Source organism: Gouania willdenowi, chromosome 12 (genome assembly GCF_900634775.1).
Source record: "Gouania willdenowi chromosome 12, fGouWil2.1, whole genome shotgun sequence".
NCBI classification, from domain to species: Eukaryota; Metazoa; Chordata; class Actinopteri; order Blenniiformes; family Gobiesocidae; genus Gouania; species Gouania willdenowi.
In genome coordinates this window covers 1,270,727-1,288,540 of record NC_041055.1, presented here as the reverse complement: position 1 = coordinate 1,288,540, position 17,814 = coordinate 1,270,727, and the positions used below count along the sequence as shown (strand labels likewise).

General features: G+C 37.2%; 1 protein-coding gene across 1 annotated transcript in view; it reads left to right on the top strand.

The window, feature by feature from the left end:
• Positions 1–60: 60 nt before the first annotated feature.
• Positions 61–17,814, top strand: part of cwc27 (CWC27 spliceosome associated cyclophilin) — a 34,337-nt gene continuing 16,583 nt past the window's right edge. The window contains exons 1-10 of the mRNA XM_028463328.1: positions 61–278; positions 413–509; positions 3,203–3,315; positions 3,425–3,568; positions 4,494–4,592; positions 4,675–4,778; positions 5,916–5,985; positions 6,083–6,162; positions 7,606–7,645; positions 11,433–11,605. Of these exons, the coding sequence (XP_028319129.1) occupies positions 237–278; positions 413–509; positions 3,203–3,315; positions 3,425–3,568; positions 4,494–4,592; positions 4,675–4,778; positions 5,916–5,985; positions 6,083–6,162; positions 7,606–7,645; positions 11,433–11,605 (962 nt within the window). The 5' untranslated portion in view covers positions 61–236. The remainder of the gene's footprint in view (positions 279–412; positions 510–3,202; positions 3,316–3,424; positions 3,569–4,493; positions 4,593–4,674; positions 4,779–5,915; positions 5,986–6,082; positions 6,163–7,605; positions 7,646–11,432; positions 11,606–17,814) is intronic.

The window sequence follows — 17,814 nt, the reverse complement described above, 5'->3', positions numbered from 1 at the left end:
AGAAAAAAAAACAACAATCACAGTTTCACCTGAACCCCCTCGTCCTGGTAGTAAACAATATCATCACATGTCCGTCTTAATGGCGGTGAAGAGAAAACATTGAAAATTTACACATTTAGCACAAGCCTCGTTAACATTAACAGCGTTGCACTGTTTGTATTTTAACGAGTTTAACGCAGAATTTAATTTGTAGTTTTTTTTATTTGTCAGATAGAAGTGAAACATTAAAGGGAAATATGAGTAATATTTATATTCAGGAGCCTCCAACGAATGGAAAGGTGAGCGTTAGCAGACACTTTACCTTCAGCCTTAGTTTATTACATGACGAAGCAAAGTCTGCAGCATTTAGTTCATGTTATTAATGTAGTTATATGAGAATAAACTGTCAGTGTGTGGTTTGTGTTGCGTTCAGGTGCTGTTAAAGACCTCAGCAGGAGACATTGACATCGAGCTGTGGTCCAAAGAGACTCCAAAAGCCTGCAGGAACTTTGTGCAGCTTTGCATGGAAGGTACATTTAGAGGTTTATTTAAAAAAAAAACTGCAGCTAAATTCTATTAAAATTACACGGAATGGCTTCACTTTATAAAAGAAAGAAAGAGAATAAATTAGAAATGCATTTTACTTTTTGTACAAAAAAGATGTTACATTTTTTATCCCCGAACCTTACCGTATGAATAGACTGCATGTTTATTCATACAGAGCGCCCCCATTGGCCAGTTTAGGTGACGTGATCGGTGCACCACGTGACTTAAAGTACCGTCAGTTGTATTTTAGCTTATTTTTATTTTTAGCTACCCCGCTAACCCTTTTATTTTAGCCCTAACCCTAAACCAGGAAATACCCTAAAATGTTAATATTTTTCATATGTGTATATTTAAAAGGTGGATTTTGCCGTGTTAAATGTGTCAAAATGAAAAAATATTTATGAGAAAAGCGGGATTTGAACCCACGGCAGCAGAAGGGAGAATTCTTGAGTCAGGCGCTTAAACCACGCGCCCATCCTGGCACATTACGCCTACGTAGAAAAGGTCCGGAAAACGTACGTTTCCGTGTCAATATTCCCGAGGTCTGTTGACACGTTTCCATATAAATAGACACTTTGTTTGATATATGCAGTGTTTGTTATGGAACAAATTACATTTCATAAATGACTCCAAATAGACAAGTTTGACAAAATTAGGGGGAAATGAAAAATGTATATCTTGCTCCGGAGGCCCAAGTATGTATGATAATCTGTATTACATGTATAAACTGTAACACAATCATATAATTGTATTATATACACCAGACCTCTTGTTTTTTTGTTTTTTTTTGTTCTGTCTTAGTTTTCTTTTAGTTTCTTCTGTATGAAAAATTTTGGAATAAAAAAAGAGAAAGAAATGCATTTTACACAACACTCATGTTTAGACTCAACGAAGCTTTCTGACATTGTTATTGTGTGTTTTCTGATCTCCAACTACTGCCACATTTTCCCCCAATTTCAACAAAAAAATGTATCAAAACCTTTAGGAATGTCGGAACAATCCTGTGATCGCTTTTGTGATTTGTAACATTTACATTTTTTGAGTCATTTAGCTTGATTTCTTTTGGGCAAGCTTATACTGACTCCAAGGATGACACTGACCGTTATACTGACTCCGAGGAGCGTGGCATACATCCTTCTGTGTCGCGTTTTCCTCAGGAATGCAATTCATCTAGGGCTGGGCCATTTTGCGTTAAAAAAGAAAAAATCTTAAATTTTTTTAAAGAAAAATTATAGTTTCGATTTGATTTTCGGGTTTTTTTTTCAATTCACTTAAAATGACTGCAGACATCAGATATATTGTTAACTAGGGGTGGGAACCTCACGATACGATACGCGATGCAAAGCTCACAATAACGATTATCTCATGATATGACGATACTGCGATTATCGATATATTGGTCAGAAATCAGTCTACGATAATCTGACATAAAAAAAAAAGAGTAAGTGAAAAAATACAATTTTTATTTTATATCTCTGAAAGACAATAAATATATAAAGTGTCTTATGAACAGTGACACTATTTTAGTGCAACATTTCTGTAAATAAGTGTCAACATATCAATGTAAATTAATAAGTATCTTCAATAGTGATTTATGTAAACAATAAATAGGGTTTTTCTCACCAGTGACATCATTATAGTGAAATATTCTAGTAAACATTATATTGTTTCTTCAACAAACAGTGACAACATTTCTGTGAAGACGTACCTGCACATTTTAGTGAAAAAGCTGAAAATGTTTTGAAAAAAAAAAAACCAAATCGATACTTAGCACAAGCATAACGATAATCAATCGTGCGAAAAAATATCGCGATATATCGTCGTATCGGGATATCGTCACACTCCTATTGTCAACGGATTATAACTTTATTGCTGTGATTGTCCTCAAGACTTAAAATGCATAAAACAAAATAAATCCCAAAATAAAAAGTAAATGAGAATCTGTTTATTCAACAATTTCAAGCTTTAGGATTTAAGAGAACCAACAAACTCAAAAAATAAAATAACTAAAGTAAATACTCAAATTTGAAAAATAGAAATAGTTTTTAGCTACAAATTTAATAAGTCGATTAAATCTATTTTTTGCCCAGAATAAATTAATCTTGTGTAATTTGGGTTTAATTAATCTCATTCTGTATTATAATATGTAATATCTCTTAAACCTTATATCTTAGTTTATTATTAGGGATGTCCTGATACATGTTTTTCATTTCCGATATGATACCGATATTGCAGTCTTGCATATCAGCCGATACCGATATTGATCCGATAACAGCATGAATCATACATGCTTTTGTTTTTTAATTTAAAAAAAAATAAAAAAAGTTTAATAAAATAATAATGACTTATTTTGTAGTGTGGAATGTTAGAAAAGAGTTAATCATGTGATGTCACTTAAACACAGAACAATAATCAGCAACAGTTGGGATGAGAAAAGCTGACCCATTTATTATTAACAGATTGGTTAAATACATTTTAACCTTCAACATAATATCTACACTATTTACAATTGAATGAAATAAATAAAAAAATGAATTTGAAAAATAAAAAAAAAATAGGAAAAACTGGAAATTTGAATCCGATATCCGTTTTCATGCTAATATCGGACCGATATCCGATATCAATATCGGATCTGTTGTGTCAGATCTCACTCCTCCGTCCATTCTTATTCCTGCAGGTTATTATGATGGAACCATATTCCACAGAGTGGTACCAGAGTTCATCATTCAGGGAGGAGATCCCACGGGGACGGGAACAGGGGGAGAGTCCATCTATGGACGCCCTTTTAAGGTCAGAGGGTTGCTGGTTTCACTCTATCGCCATCATTTACTACATCTAAGTCTCAAATGAGAACCACAATCAATAGAACGCACTGACCAGGTCTTTCTCACCCGTATAGGACGAGTTTCACTCCAGGTTGCGCTTCATCCGACGAGGTCTGGTTGCCATGGCGAACGCCGGCCCGCACGACAACGGCAGCCAGTTCTTCTTCACTTTGGGCCGAGCGGACGAGCTCAACAACAAACACACCATATTTGGAAAGGTGACTCATCATCACTGCACGCATTACCGACACGCATCATCATCACCTTCAGACATCAAGCCACGCCCCCAAACTCAGGAAGGACCCCAACTTTAATGAGAATAATAATAAAAGAAAATACAAAGCAGTTTATTACTGAAATAATACACATTACACATGAGCAGCTTTTTTATCACAGTGGGCGGGGCCACTCTGAGGGTCACATGAGCAACATTCATGTCAGCATTTAGATTAACGACCAATCAGAGCATTAACACAGGAAACAACAGAGTTTGTGTGTTTTTGGAGTCATTGTGTGTGTTTATTTTGAAGATTTGTGTATTTTTCAGTAATTTTATGTGTTCTTTGAGTCATTATTGTTGTATTGTTGTCATTTTGTCCGTTTTTGGCTTCATTATTGTGTATTTTTGTTGTCGTTTTGTGTATTTGCCACTCATTTTGTTGTAGTTTTGTGCATTTTTCTGTCAATTCATGTGTTCTTTTAGTCATTATTGTGTAATGTTGTAATTTTGTGTGTTGTTGAAGTCATTTCTGTGTATTGTTGTCCTTTTGTGTATTTTTCTGTTGTCTTGTGTGTTTTTGGAGTCACTTTGAGCGTTTACTTTGGGGACAGTACAGAATTAGACCGAGGGCCATATGTGGCCCCCAGGCTGCCTGTTGCCCATGTCTGATACAGGACGAATGTTTGACGGAATTTATGACAAAAAATAAAGAAAAAGAGCAGTTATTTGCAAATTCAAAATAAATTCAGCAAAAAGTGCAGTTTAAAAAGATAAAAGCTTCCAAAAAGAAGCTCAAATCACAATTTCTTCTAATTTCTATTGTCTGATTTTAAAAGCTGAACTTTTATTGTCTGAATTGTGAAGTACAAGTAAACCCTCTTCAAAATAAAAGCTTTTTGTGTCTGTGATTTTCCCTGCATTAGGTGACAGGAGACACCGTTTATAATCTGCTCAGATTAGCAGAGGTCGAATGTGATGAAGAGGAACGACCTCTGAACCCACACAAGATCAGAGTGGCTGAGGTACGTCATATTATTATTATTATTATTTTAATAGTATTTAGTGATGATGAGGCGGTAACTTCCAGCTGTTCTTTCTTTCCAGGTGCTTCATTCTCCCTTTGATGACATCATTCCCAGAGAAGGAAGGAAAGCGAAAAAGGAAAAAGATAAAGAGGAGGCAAAGAAATCACAGTCCAAGGCCACAAAGTGAGTGTGTAGTTCCAAAACACACGACACATAACAACTAGACACAAAATACACAAAATCACCCCCCAAAAAACCACAGAAAGACAACGAAAATACACACAAAATAAGGCAAGCACGCAAATAACACTAAACACCTAGAAAAGCACAGAAAAACTTCAAAAAAGACAAAATCACCCTAAAAACACAATACAAAACAGAAATGACTCCAAAAACCCACAAAACAAGGAAAATACACAAATAACACTAAACACCCACAAATGGAAATACATAAAAGTAATTCAAAAACACATAAATGACAGAAAACACACACAAAATGACAACGTAAACAAAATAACAAAAAATTGCTCCAAAAGCAAACAAAAAAGGAGAAACATGCACAATATGATAACAAAAAACACAAAACAAGGAAAATACGCAAATCATTCTAAACGCCCAGAAAAGAACCTAAAACACCCCAAAAATACACAAAGTATTCACAAAAACTAATTCCAAAAACATGTAAATGACAGATAACACACACAAAATGACAACAAAAACACACAAAACGAGAACAAAAATGACTTAATTAAGAAAATGACAAAAAAAAAACCTACACAAAAACACTCCAAAAACAAAATGAAAACACACAAAACAAGAACAATATGCGACAAGGAAAATACACAAATACCTAAATACCCACAAAACATCCCAAAAATACACAAAATCACTCCAAAAATACAAAATAACTCTTAAACATGTAAATTACAAAAACATACACAAAACGACAACAAAAACCACACAATTGCTCCAAGAAATTAACTGAAAATTACCCAAAAGAAACCCCACGAAATGACAGTAAAGTAAAAAGACTCAACAATCGTAAAAACTACAACTAGAAAAATAAATGAATATAAAGTTTCATCTGACGACAATGTTTTAAAATATCATTGGAAACTTTAAACACTGGAATTATATTGTTTTTATTTTAATGATTAAAAATGTGTTTTTTAATGTTTTAAAAACCATTAAAATGAATCACCAGCCTTTTATTTTGAAATGCCAGACAGGAAGCAGCAGAGTTAAGTTGTTGAACGTGTTTCCTTTATTTACTCACCTGTGATGTTTTCATATTTACTAATAATGATTTAACCTTTGTAGGAACTTCAGCCTTTTGTCGTTTGGAGAAGAAGCAGAAGAAGAAGAGGAGATGGTGAATGAAGTCAGTCAGGTAGTGAATCAATATGTGCATCAGTGATTGATTAGTGTTTCAATATGAGTTTAGAACCCGTCACAGTGACAAACGTGCAACGTTTGGTTGTGTTCAGAAGTTTAAAGGGAAAAGCAAAAGCAGCCACGACCTCCTGAAGGACGACCCCAGACTGAGCTCCGTACCCGCCGTCGATAGGTACCCACCCCCCTCATCCATTCTCTAAACCAGGGTTTCTCAAATGGGGGTACGTGTACCCCTAGGGGTACACAATGGCACTACAGGGGGTACTTGAGAGAGAGGAAAATTAACAAATGAAAGCATTAAAATATGGGGTTTTAAAAATTATAATCACACTACATATCAATAACTCACAAAAACACACAACAAGAGAAAAATATACAGAATAATGAAAAGAACAGACAAACAACAACAAAATACACAAAATGACACACACTGAGAGAAAAGATGTTCACTATTAACAGCAACACACAAACCGACAACAAAAACACACTAAATAAGAGACAAATGCACAAGATCACTACAAAACACACAAAAATAACAGAGAAATATAAAAAACAACATATGAAACAACCACCAATAGTGCCAACAACACACAAAATAAGATACAAATATAGTGAATAATACAAAGAACAAACAACTAAACACACAAAATGATGACAGAAATGATCTTGTTTAGAACATGAACTGAAAATACAAGTCTTGGTTCCACATGAGGACGCAGCAGAAATGATAAAAAATAAAGAAATAAATACATTTATTCAGGTGGCACTAAATCAGACATAGGCAACTAGCGGTTCAGGGGCCACATGCGGCCCTCGGTCTAATTTTATGCAGCCCCCAATGTAAATGTACAAAATGACAGAAAAATACACAAAACAAAAGCAAAAATACATTTGAAAAATACAAAGATTACAACATTGCAGGAAAATACAGTAAAAGGCGAGAAAAACAGAGAATACTCTAATAACACACAAAACTACTACAGAAAATGACAAGAGTACAGGAAAAGACAAGAAAAACACAAAAAATGACTCTGCAAACCCAGGGTAATAACAAACAAGCAAAACAACAACAGAAATACAAAAAAATGACAGCACAAATACACAATATGACTCCAAAAAACATATATTCTACAGAAAAAATACATAAAAGGACTACAGAAATGCACAAAATGCCTCACAACAATCAAGGCAACAACAAACACACAAAATAACTATAAAAATTCTTTATTCTTTCCTGTATTAATCCTCAGATTGCTCATTATTCTAATGCTGACATGAACATTGATCATGCAACCCTATGATCAAACAAACACATTTTGTGACCCCACTGTGTAGAAGTTGTCTACCTCTGCTCTAAACACTGTTTTATTCACTTATTTACTAAATGAGATTCTTTAAAATGTGTGTTATCACTCATTCATTCCATAATTATGATTTATAGATGATGTTTCACAGAATTATGAGCAAAATGTTGTAGATGGACATAAGGAGGGACTTGGATTGAAAAGTTAGAGAAAAGGGGGCTAAAGTTTGAGAACCACTGATCTAAACGTTTCTGTGTTTGTTTGAAACTTAAAGTCACAGTTTGATGTTTGATGTTTAACCTCCTCATCAGGACCAAGAAGAAAAAGAAGTCGTCTGGAGACGCAGACGATGTAAGTTTCTCTATCATTTCCTTGTTGTGTTTCCCTAACTCAGTGCTTCTCAATATGTGGGGCGTGGTATGACAGGTGGGGTGCGACAAACAGGAGGACATTTTCAGTTTCATGCCAATCTTCCTAAATTCCTTTTTTATTGACAATAAAGATCATTAAACACACAAAGAAATTAATAATGAGAACCTATAAATAGGGCTTTATAAAATCCACGTTAACGGAATTTATTTTTTTATTTTATTTATTCAATTTTTTTTACATTTTTTTTTTTTTTTTTTTGTACATGCCGAAAAAGGAGACGAGAGAAGCAGTTTGCTTATCTGGGTCCCGTCCCCTGTTTTACCCTGTTTTAAACACTTTGAATTTAAATTTAATGTAATCCTTAATCACCCCACCACCTAGCAATTGAAATGAATAAATGACAGACCTTTTTTACTCTTGGTTTCCACATTTAATTCAGTCTCCGTAAAATAATCACAGTCTGAGTTTTGTTTCCAGTGTTTATATAGATCTGGGTCCATATCCATGATTACCATCAGTAATGTTGTTGTTTAGGTGGATCCTTCGTATTTTCCCAAGTCTTCCATCGTTTTGATGAGGACTGGTTTTCCGTTCTCTTCTCCCAGTGGTGTGATGTAAATCCTGCAGTTCCTTGTCCACGTCTTTAAAATCTTTCCTCCTTTTTTTATTTGGCGTGCCTTCCATGCGATGCTTGCATTTTTTCTTGTCAGGCTTTCATTAATAAAAACCTTCGTTTCCTTCAGCTTTCTTCCTTGCTTCAGTAGTTCTCCTTTGAATTTCATATTCGTGAAGGTTATTTTTACAGCTCTGTTATAATTTTTCTTTGGCAGGAGATGGCAGGAGTTGATGTTGTCAGGGTTCAGGACAATGTCCTTCGACTCCAGGTAGTCAATGACCTGTTCAATCGATTTTGTTTCTTCGTCACTCGCGTAGCTCCTGGGTTTTATCTTTAGGCCTGTGATGATGACATCTTTCTCTCTTTCCTTTTGTTCCAACTCTTCAACCCTGGCGTTCAACAATTTTATCTCTTCAGCATTTCTTTCATTCTTTTCTTTCAGTACCTTTGCTTCGCTTTGTAGGTTTTCCAGTGAGTTTTCCAGCGTCCTTTCCAACGACTTTATCTCGGCAGATAGGTTTCGTAGACCCTCGCGTATCATCTCCTTGACCTCTTCCAAACCCGAATTGGGTTCTGAAGGGCCTCCCTGTGGTTTTTTCACCATTCTCCTTCAGTCTTGGGCCCAATTTTTCAGGCTGTTCAGCTGTAGCCAGCTGTAGCCAAGGTCGTGTTATCGGAGTGAATAAAAACACGTCTGCTCTCTCCAAAGACCAGAGACTTGACTGGAATCATGGAATCGACCAATGAAAACGGTTAAACGTGTAAATGGACAAAATCGGCATGAAACGCCGTCACCGTGGGGCAAAGAACTTTTTTTTTATGGGGAAATGTTTCCGTGGACCGATTATTATGTGCACCACTCTCCCTCCTCCTGTCCTGGCTGCATTAAACTCATCTTAAATCACCACAAGCACCGTCTACAAATCATCACTGACTCCTAAATACAGAACCTCTAGTGCCTGTTTAACTTTGCTGTGCCTGTGAAGCTCCGCCCATTTTTCATGTAGCGTGAGAACGTGATCAGCTTTAATCATCTTCATCTGCTCAGTGTTCCATCTGTTATGTCTGACTCACTAAAAATAACTCAGTCCGTGTCGTCCTTTAGTTCTTTTTATTCCAGCCTTTTGTTCGTACCTCGTAGCTACACATTCACAGTCAGCTAGCTACCTCAAGTACAACCGTTTCAGTGGCAACTTCTGGTTTACAAAATAAAAGTCCATTGGAGCAACGTTATTAGAATGTTATATTATAACATCTCATCAGAGCTACAGAAGATTGGATCATTTAAATTAGGTTAATTTAAACTAAGTTGATCAAAACTTAATCAATAAACCTGATCAGATTCAGTAAATCATTGATCCCTGAGAGGAAATCAGGTGACATTAATGCTGTTCTTTTACATCTCTATATGACATTTTTGTTAGTATTTATATTTATTTATATGTATTTTATTTCCTCACAGGAGCTAAAAACTAATACATTCTTTAAAAAATTATAAATATTTCTAAAAAAAAAAAATGCACCATTTACCAAGTCACACTTATTGTTAAAAACTCTACTTGGCAATAAAACTATTCTGAAATAAATAATGATTTACGTCAGTATGTACTTTAAATGGAGCGTAACAAAAAACAAACTGACTTTAGAAATTAATTTTCATTTTTGTTGTCTTAAAGGTCCAGTATGATGCTATTTTTCACACGTCTCCATTTGTTCTAAGAACCCCAACAACTTAATATTTGAGGTTTATTTTCTCAAACTCGTCTGTTTTCTGTAGTTTTTGCCTCTGAAAAGCCACTTTCATGACGCTACAGGCTGTTTTTGGGGTCCTAATGTCGCTTTGGGTCACAAACACGTCAGATCTTCCCTTAAAGGCGATACGAGGCGATACAACTGTTACTAAAAGTGGAACTGATTGTGAGCGCTCTTCGGTTTATCTACACTAGGTCAGGGCCTGTAAGAAGTATGTGTTGCTATAGAAAAGTGGGAGGGGTCAGTAGCTTTTCATGGATGTTAAATGAGGTTGTGTTTGAAGGTGGGACATCAGGGACATTTAGGTTTGTTATGAAATATGTAAAGTGATAACTATTGTGTTTTCATATATTTAAATGAATAAATTGGGAAAAAGCAACACACCAGCAGGAATTTATGCCTCGAGAAACACTTTGAGACACTCACATTTACATGGAAGCTTTAATTCCTTTTTAATTCAGAATAAAAGTTAAATCGTCTCTAAACTGACCTTATAAACACTTAATTCTGAATCAAACACACACACTCGTTTCACCCAAAGCGAGCAAAAAATAAAGCCACTCCAGCACAGTGTTGGCGCTCTGCCGGCCGAGAAAGGCCCGCCTCCAACCCGGGCAACTGCGCCACGTCATCAATTTTATGAAATAATTAATTGACGGTATCATTGCAGTTCAAACAAATCCGACGTTGCACACCTTTGAAGCAAGCAGCAGCCATGTTGAAAGTCTCAGGTCAATCTGAGCCTGGTCCACAGGGATATTTAAGGAACACACGCACACACACAGATTCCTTGCTGTTCCAGATACAGTAGAGACTGGATTATCTTTATACTGAACGTAAAGATATTTACCTGTCGTCGTTTGTTGTACCTGTGAGCTGGTTTGAGAGAGAGGAGTTAACGTTCTTATGTAGGGTAGGAGGAGCCAGGATTGTCAGGAGGAGGAGTTTCCACCTTTTGACGTCACAATGTGAGAAAAGTCTAACTGTCTCGTTTGGAGCTGACTTTACAAAATGGAATAACAAGGGAGGGAGGAAACAGAACTTTTTCAACTTCGTCCCTCTGAATGAGGCTAAAGGGATGTTTATCACTGTAGCTAAACTATTATAAAATACATTTTTCATAATACTTGTCACAGTTTGTAAACAATGTTTCATTATTTCCTGTAGTTTTCACTGCTGCACTTTTATATTTGTTTTTTTATGCAGTTGATTAGTTTGATTTATTATGAAATATGACGTTAATTGTTCCGTGTTCGTTCCATAAATTTGAAAATGTCATTTGTTGGGATTATTTGGGGGGTTATGGGTGCAGGGGGGGCTGGAAAGTTCACCTTTGTTCAAAGTTTGAGAACCACTGACCTACCTGCTAATGATGTGAGCTTTGTGTGTGCGTCTCAGTCAGATGATGATGATGATGAGGAGGATGAGGATGATGATGAGGATGTAGACGATGAGGAAGACTCTGAGAGGAAGGAGAGGATGAGGGAGCTCGTCAGTAAGAAGCTGAAGAAGGAGAAAGCAGAGGAAAATGTGACGGAGCCCAGCTATGAGGAGAAGAAGAGCATCCGCAGGTAGGACAACATCATGTACGCACGCACACACACACACGACAGAAAACGAATGGAAAAACAAACAAAAAACACTTCAAAAGTACATAAAAGTACCCAAAAAACACACAATGATTAAAAGAAACACAGAATGACACCAAAAAGACAAACAATGACTCCAAAAACCCACACATACAAAGAAAATACACGAATAACATTAAACACCCACAAATGAACAGAAAAACAACCAAAACTTCAAAAATAAATGAAAGTACTGCAAAAATACACAGTGATAAAAAAAAAAAAACCCAAAATAACTCAAAAGAAGGCCTGGGTTGTGTTCCCTGTGTGGAACTTTCATGTTCTCGTTAGTTTTTATTCCCATAATAAAACAGGCTCACTGTAAATCTTTTGTTTCTTGTGATGCTGCCCTGTGGCCTCTGGGGGGCGTTGTTTCACCATATAACACAGAGCTGATGATAAATGTCCTTTTAAGGAAAAACTGGTGAATGTGATCAGCTGATTGATTGGTTGATCAGACCAACAACACAAAGACTTTACGCTTCGTTACTGTGTGAGGAATTCATGAGGCTAACTAGCATTTAAGCTAATTATGACACACATTGGCAGAAATGATGAAATAATGTAGATTGTTTCTGTCAAATAAAGCAATAAATAAATCAGTAAATTAAATAGATCAGAAATATGTCAATATTAGAATAATGATCAATCAGTGCATTAACACAAGCCACTTTTTCTCTACTTTCTTTTGTCATTTTGTGTATTTTTGTGGTTTCTGTCCATTTGATATATTTTTCGGTCACGTGTCTTTTTGTCGTCGTTTGTGTTTGTTTTTTATTTCGTGTGTTCTTTTAGTCCTTTTGTGTCTTTGTGTAGTTGTTTAAGAATTTTTCTGTCATTTTGTGTATTTTTGTAGTTGTTTTGTGTATTTTTCTGATCAATATTGTATATTTGTAGTCGTTTTGTGGTCATTTTGTCTATTTTTGTAGCGGTTTTGTGTATTTCTCTAGTCATTCTGTGTTTTTTTGTAGTTGTGTATGTATTTTTCTGTCATTTGGTCTATTTTTATTGTCTTTTTGTGTGTTTTTCTGTCATTTTGGGTAATTTTCAGTTGTTTTATTTTTTATTTGTTTCCATTATATCATTGATTGTGTTTTTATTATTGTTTTGTGTGTTTTTTGGGGAGGGTTGAATTAGATTATTACGCATGTGTTTTTTTTTCATGCACTAATATGAGATTGTGCTGAATGAAGTGAAAAGCTTAAACTTAAAGTGTGTTTTCAGTGAAGTGTTTTTAATGAAGCAGGGCTTTGAGGTGCTCGATACAGGACTCTGTGTGTGTGTGTGTGAAGGTGAGAGGTGAAGGCGGTCATCTGTGTGATGACATTAGGAAGAAAATGAGCGGCGGCGAAAGGACGGATCCATTTATCTTTCAGCGCTCTTTGAAGCTGCGATCCTCGTTAACAGGTAGCCCTCAACACGCAGAATCAACATGCCCTTCTCTCATTAGCGCTAATGGGATAAAGAGCGGGCCTCTACAAAGTGACGTGCACGCAACCACGTGCACACCCCGTCTGACTGACAGCCGGCCCAGTGCAGGCGGACCGTAGGATATTAAAGACAAGCTCAGATTGTTTGGCTACAAGAACTGTAACCCAACACAGTGGTTTGTGTTGGCAGCAAATCAAAGGGCGTTCAGTGTTAGTCTGGGACAAAGGGGGCATTGTTGGAGGGGTGGGCTTCACTCTCCCACCGCCGCGCCGCTTATAGCCTTTCAGTGCACGCCGCGCAACAAGCAAGAACTCTCTCTGAGCGAGCGGCGTCCAATCAGACCAGAGCATCAGGAGAGAGGATGCAGAACATCTGATTCACAGCCTTTTTCTTTCCTTATTGTTCCAATTATGGAAACAATTGGACGCTATTTTAAAAAGCTTTTCCTTGGAAATCAATTCATTGATACTGATAACCACTAGACAACCTGCATTTACAGAAAAATGCATTGTTGTAAGTGTCACACAAAAACAAACATCAAAACAAAATAGAAATGAAAATATATCAAAACAAAATGGAATCAGATGAAATATTCTAAACATTCTCTGGAGTTAAACTGATCTGGTTCATTTGAGTTCATTTTAATTGTGTGACTGTTTTCTGGGACTAAAACCAGATGTTTCACACTTTGAACCTGATATTATAAGGATTTAAAATGTTATTTTTCAGATTTGCCATCCTTTGCTAACCGCTACGTCTGCTGTTACGGTACAAATTGAATCTTCAGGATTGAACCATTAAATTAATCTAAAGATAAAGTTTGAACATGTTGTTTTCTGCTCTGAAGGATGTGTTGTTAAATTAGTTTCCAGTTTCTGTTGCTGTTTTAAACAAGGCTGTGAGTCTAAAATATAATATTTTGCTATTATTGTTGCAATGGTTACAGTTATATTAGTAAATGTAACTGTAACTAAGTAAATAACTGAGTAACTATAATCATAGTAATCACTGTAACTAAGTAACTGATGATGACAAACATCAAAAGTCCCAGCATCTATTCTTGTTGCATTTTTATATTTAAATAGTTAACCATAATTATGTAACTGTAAGTAACCATAACTGAAAACCTGTAAGTAACTCAATACTTGATGATGACAAACATCGAAGGCAAGCATTTCCTTCTGCTGCCTCCTGATTGGCTGTTAAAAAACATCAAAGGAGCATCAATGGATCAAACCAGCAGCTATTCCTGTTGCCACTGTTACAGTTATATAGTTAACTGTAACTATGTAAACGTAACTGTAATTTTACAAGGTAATTGTAACTGAGTAACTAAGTAAATGTACCCAAGTAACTAAATAACTGATGGTGACACATCAAAGACAAGCATGCCCTTCTGTGGGCTCCTGATTGGCTGTTGATGAACATCAAAGGAACCAGCAGCTATTCTGTTGCTATGTGTTAGCGCTTAGCAGACGTCTCCTATAGTCTTTGGCAGCAGGGGTTGTGTATGTTTTGGTAACGGTGGGTTCACGTGTTTGCTGCTCCAGTTCAAACCATTCCACTGCATTACTGTAGTTTACATCTGTGCACATTTACACTAAGGGGCAGATTCACTAATATCTGAAATAAACCAGTTGCTTCCCTAAATCCTTTGGTGATGCAGTTTCCTCATCTGCTGCGAGGAATTCACTAAGATTGCAGCAATGATTAGTGCACATGTAGAAGTGGTGCAGACCGCCCTATTTAAATGAGTGTTTTGCATGTTATGTTGACCATGGAGTGTGAAGGAGAGCTGAGTGCACAAATGCAAAAAAATTATTTTGAAGCGGCAGAATTGGAGGTGTTGGTAAAGGAAGCTAATAAAAATGGATGAATTACAGAAAGACATATAGATAGATTCTTTATTCATCCTGCAGTGGGGAAATGTGCATGGATGTGAGTGACGGGGGTGCATGTGCGCGTCATGTGCGTGCCTATGAGTAGAGTTCTACAGGCGACCTGGACAGGTAGCGAGCTTATGTTTATAGTGCAACCAGATAATAAAGTGCAGCTCTACAACAACAAAATGGACTGTTCTTCCTACGTGGTACCATCTTTAACAAGTATGAGGTGTATGGGAGTGATCTCTGGAGGAGAAGCAGCCTCCGGCCATGGTGAGTGCAGATCTCCGTTGGACACCTTAGCCACGGTGGGGAGAGGAAACAGGAAAGGTTTTAACACGTTCTTAAAGTTGTCAATTCATTCATCCCTAATATATTAACTCAAGGTTTAAAAATACCATCCCTCGGTTGTCTTTCTTCTCCCCTACCCCGTCTCCTCATAAATATCACTGCTGTCATCACTGCACAAAAAGCTTTGACAGTTATCACCTGGTTGTGGGCGGTGCCAAATTTATACGGAAAAACAGAGGCAGAAATGAAGTCCAGCTTTGATGAATTGCATTTCATTTGCATTTCCTCCTCCCATCTTTTTGCTCTCCTTGTGAGCTCCGCCTACAATACATATTCATTATAGGGAAACACGTTAAATGGATTGAGGGTGCACTCCTGATTCACTGGGGTTTGTACGGATTATTAGCGTGTGGAGTGATGTTTGCACACGTTTTAATACCCATAAATCTGTAGTGAATCTGCCCCTGAGTCATTCAGTCAATAAAGTTAAAAAATCATGAATGAATCGACCTTTCTTCATGTTGAAATTAGAAGTAAAAACGCCTTTTAGTTTGTTTGTTTTTCTTTTCTTGCACATTTTATTATTGTAATGAAAGAAATACATTTATTTAGTTGCAGTAATTGTGACCATCAGCAGCTCTCCATAAGGAAGGGTAAGATATAGAAAGAGAGGGCAGTGAGCAGTGTTGCACCTTGGTGAGGGGGAAAGGAACAGGGGAGAGAGTTAAGGAGGAACAAATGAGCATCCAACATGAGGCTGCTGGCCTTTAAAAGGCCGGCATAATGCTGGACCAACGGCCATTCCAGTGTAAACAGGTTTTCAGTGACTGGAGGAACAATAGGAAATTTATTAGTATTATTTAATATGTGTCTGGTAGGGCTGGGCGATAGGGACCAGTATGTCAATATTTTTTCTCAAAATGTTGATATACGATATAAATCGATACAAATTTGAAACAGAGCAATTGTCTCTGTGTTATAAGACTTACACACACCACAAACAAACGAGTCGATGGATTTATTTCACGTTTTGTGTGCTGGTGGACACTCAAGTTACCTCATATGTTCACAAACACTGCAAAAGTGGAAGTTTCACAATATGTCCCCTTTAAATAAAATAAAATACCGGTAATAAATGGAAAGAGTAAAATAGTACATTAAGGTTTAAAATGTAAGATATCTCAGTTTGTAATAGTAGTTGATAATAAACAGCATAAAGTTGTCAAATCACCACGTTACGTTTGTTCAGAAGTGATCGTGTCAACATGATCACGGCTGGACGGAGGTGTGTATCAATCTGGTTCCAGTACAAAGTGACCATAAAAAGCTGTAAATGGACTGATATGCAGACGTGGGTCAGTGAGGAGGAGACTTAACGTAGACATGGAAACTCATCCGTTGAAACGGATCAGAATACGCGGAAATACACGGAAACCTTCGTTAACAGGAGCACAGCAGCCTGCCCGTTCATAACAGTTATAAACATCTAGAGACTTGATGCTTTTAGGTTTTTTTTTTTGTTTATACGCTGGGTTTTTCTATTAGATATGTATAAATGTCTGGAACATTGAATATCGGACCAGGAGCGCACATCGGATGACCACTCGTATTCGGGAATGCTGCATGTGTCTCTCAATCGTTCACCTGTACTTAAAGTGAGTTTCCTTACAAAAGCGGCCGCTTCCTCATTTGACAACTTTCTCCATACTACCAACTATTTACGAGCTTTAACAGTGGTTCATTCATTGCCATTTTTAGGTTTTCAAGCATCACATATGTAAACAACATGGATTCTGCACCGAGTATGCGCACACACGTTAGTCACATGTCTCATTGAAATGGGTCTATTGTCCAGCTCTAGAGTCTGGCACATTTGGTAAAAGTTTTAAAGGTGTGAGATGTGGCTTTAAGCTAAATGAAGCTCTTAAAAAGAGGAACTTGGTCCTCTGTGTGTGCGTGTGCGTGTGTGTGTGTGTGTGTGTCTGGATCCTTCTGCAGAGTCATGTAAATTCCTGTGTTGAGCTTGGATTCCTCCTGCAGCTCACAGCTCTCCTTGGCTCTGGACCAAACCGTGAAGTGCGTCCTGAGGGGAGCTCACATTTGTCTGCATCACTCGTTGAGTCGTAGCGTCGGCACAAGCAGCCGCTGCACTTATACCTCAAACATTAAACTCTCACAGCCTGACAGAGAATACAATCAGAACCAAAAAAGGTAACTGTCGTTCCGTGTGCGGATACTTTAGGAGAAACTCTTGGAGCCTCCATGAACCGTTCAGTCATCGCGCTGCTATTTTCATATTTGTCGGATTCCCGTGTCGGCCTGTGACTCCTGCCAGACACCACAGTCTTAAAGTGGAGATCCTGAACCATGAGGACGTTCTTGGTCCACTGCCAATCACTTCATATGCTTTCTTTAGGTGGACTTAATCATCCACAGCCCTCTGCTTTTCACATTTCTTCAGCAGTGACAGTAACTGGCAGCCGTGAGCGCGCTCAGTCTGCAGGCAGCAGCGGGGAGCCGGGAAGTGGATTCAAAGACGCTCCGGCT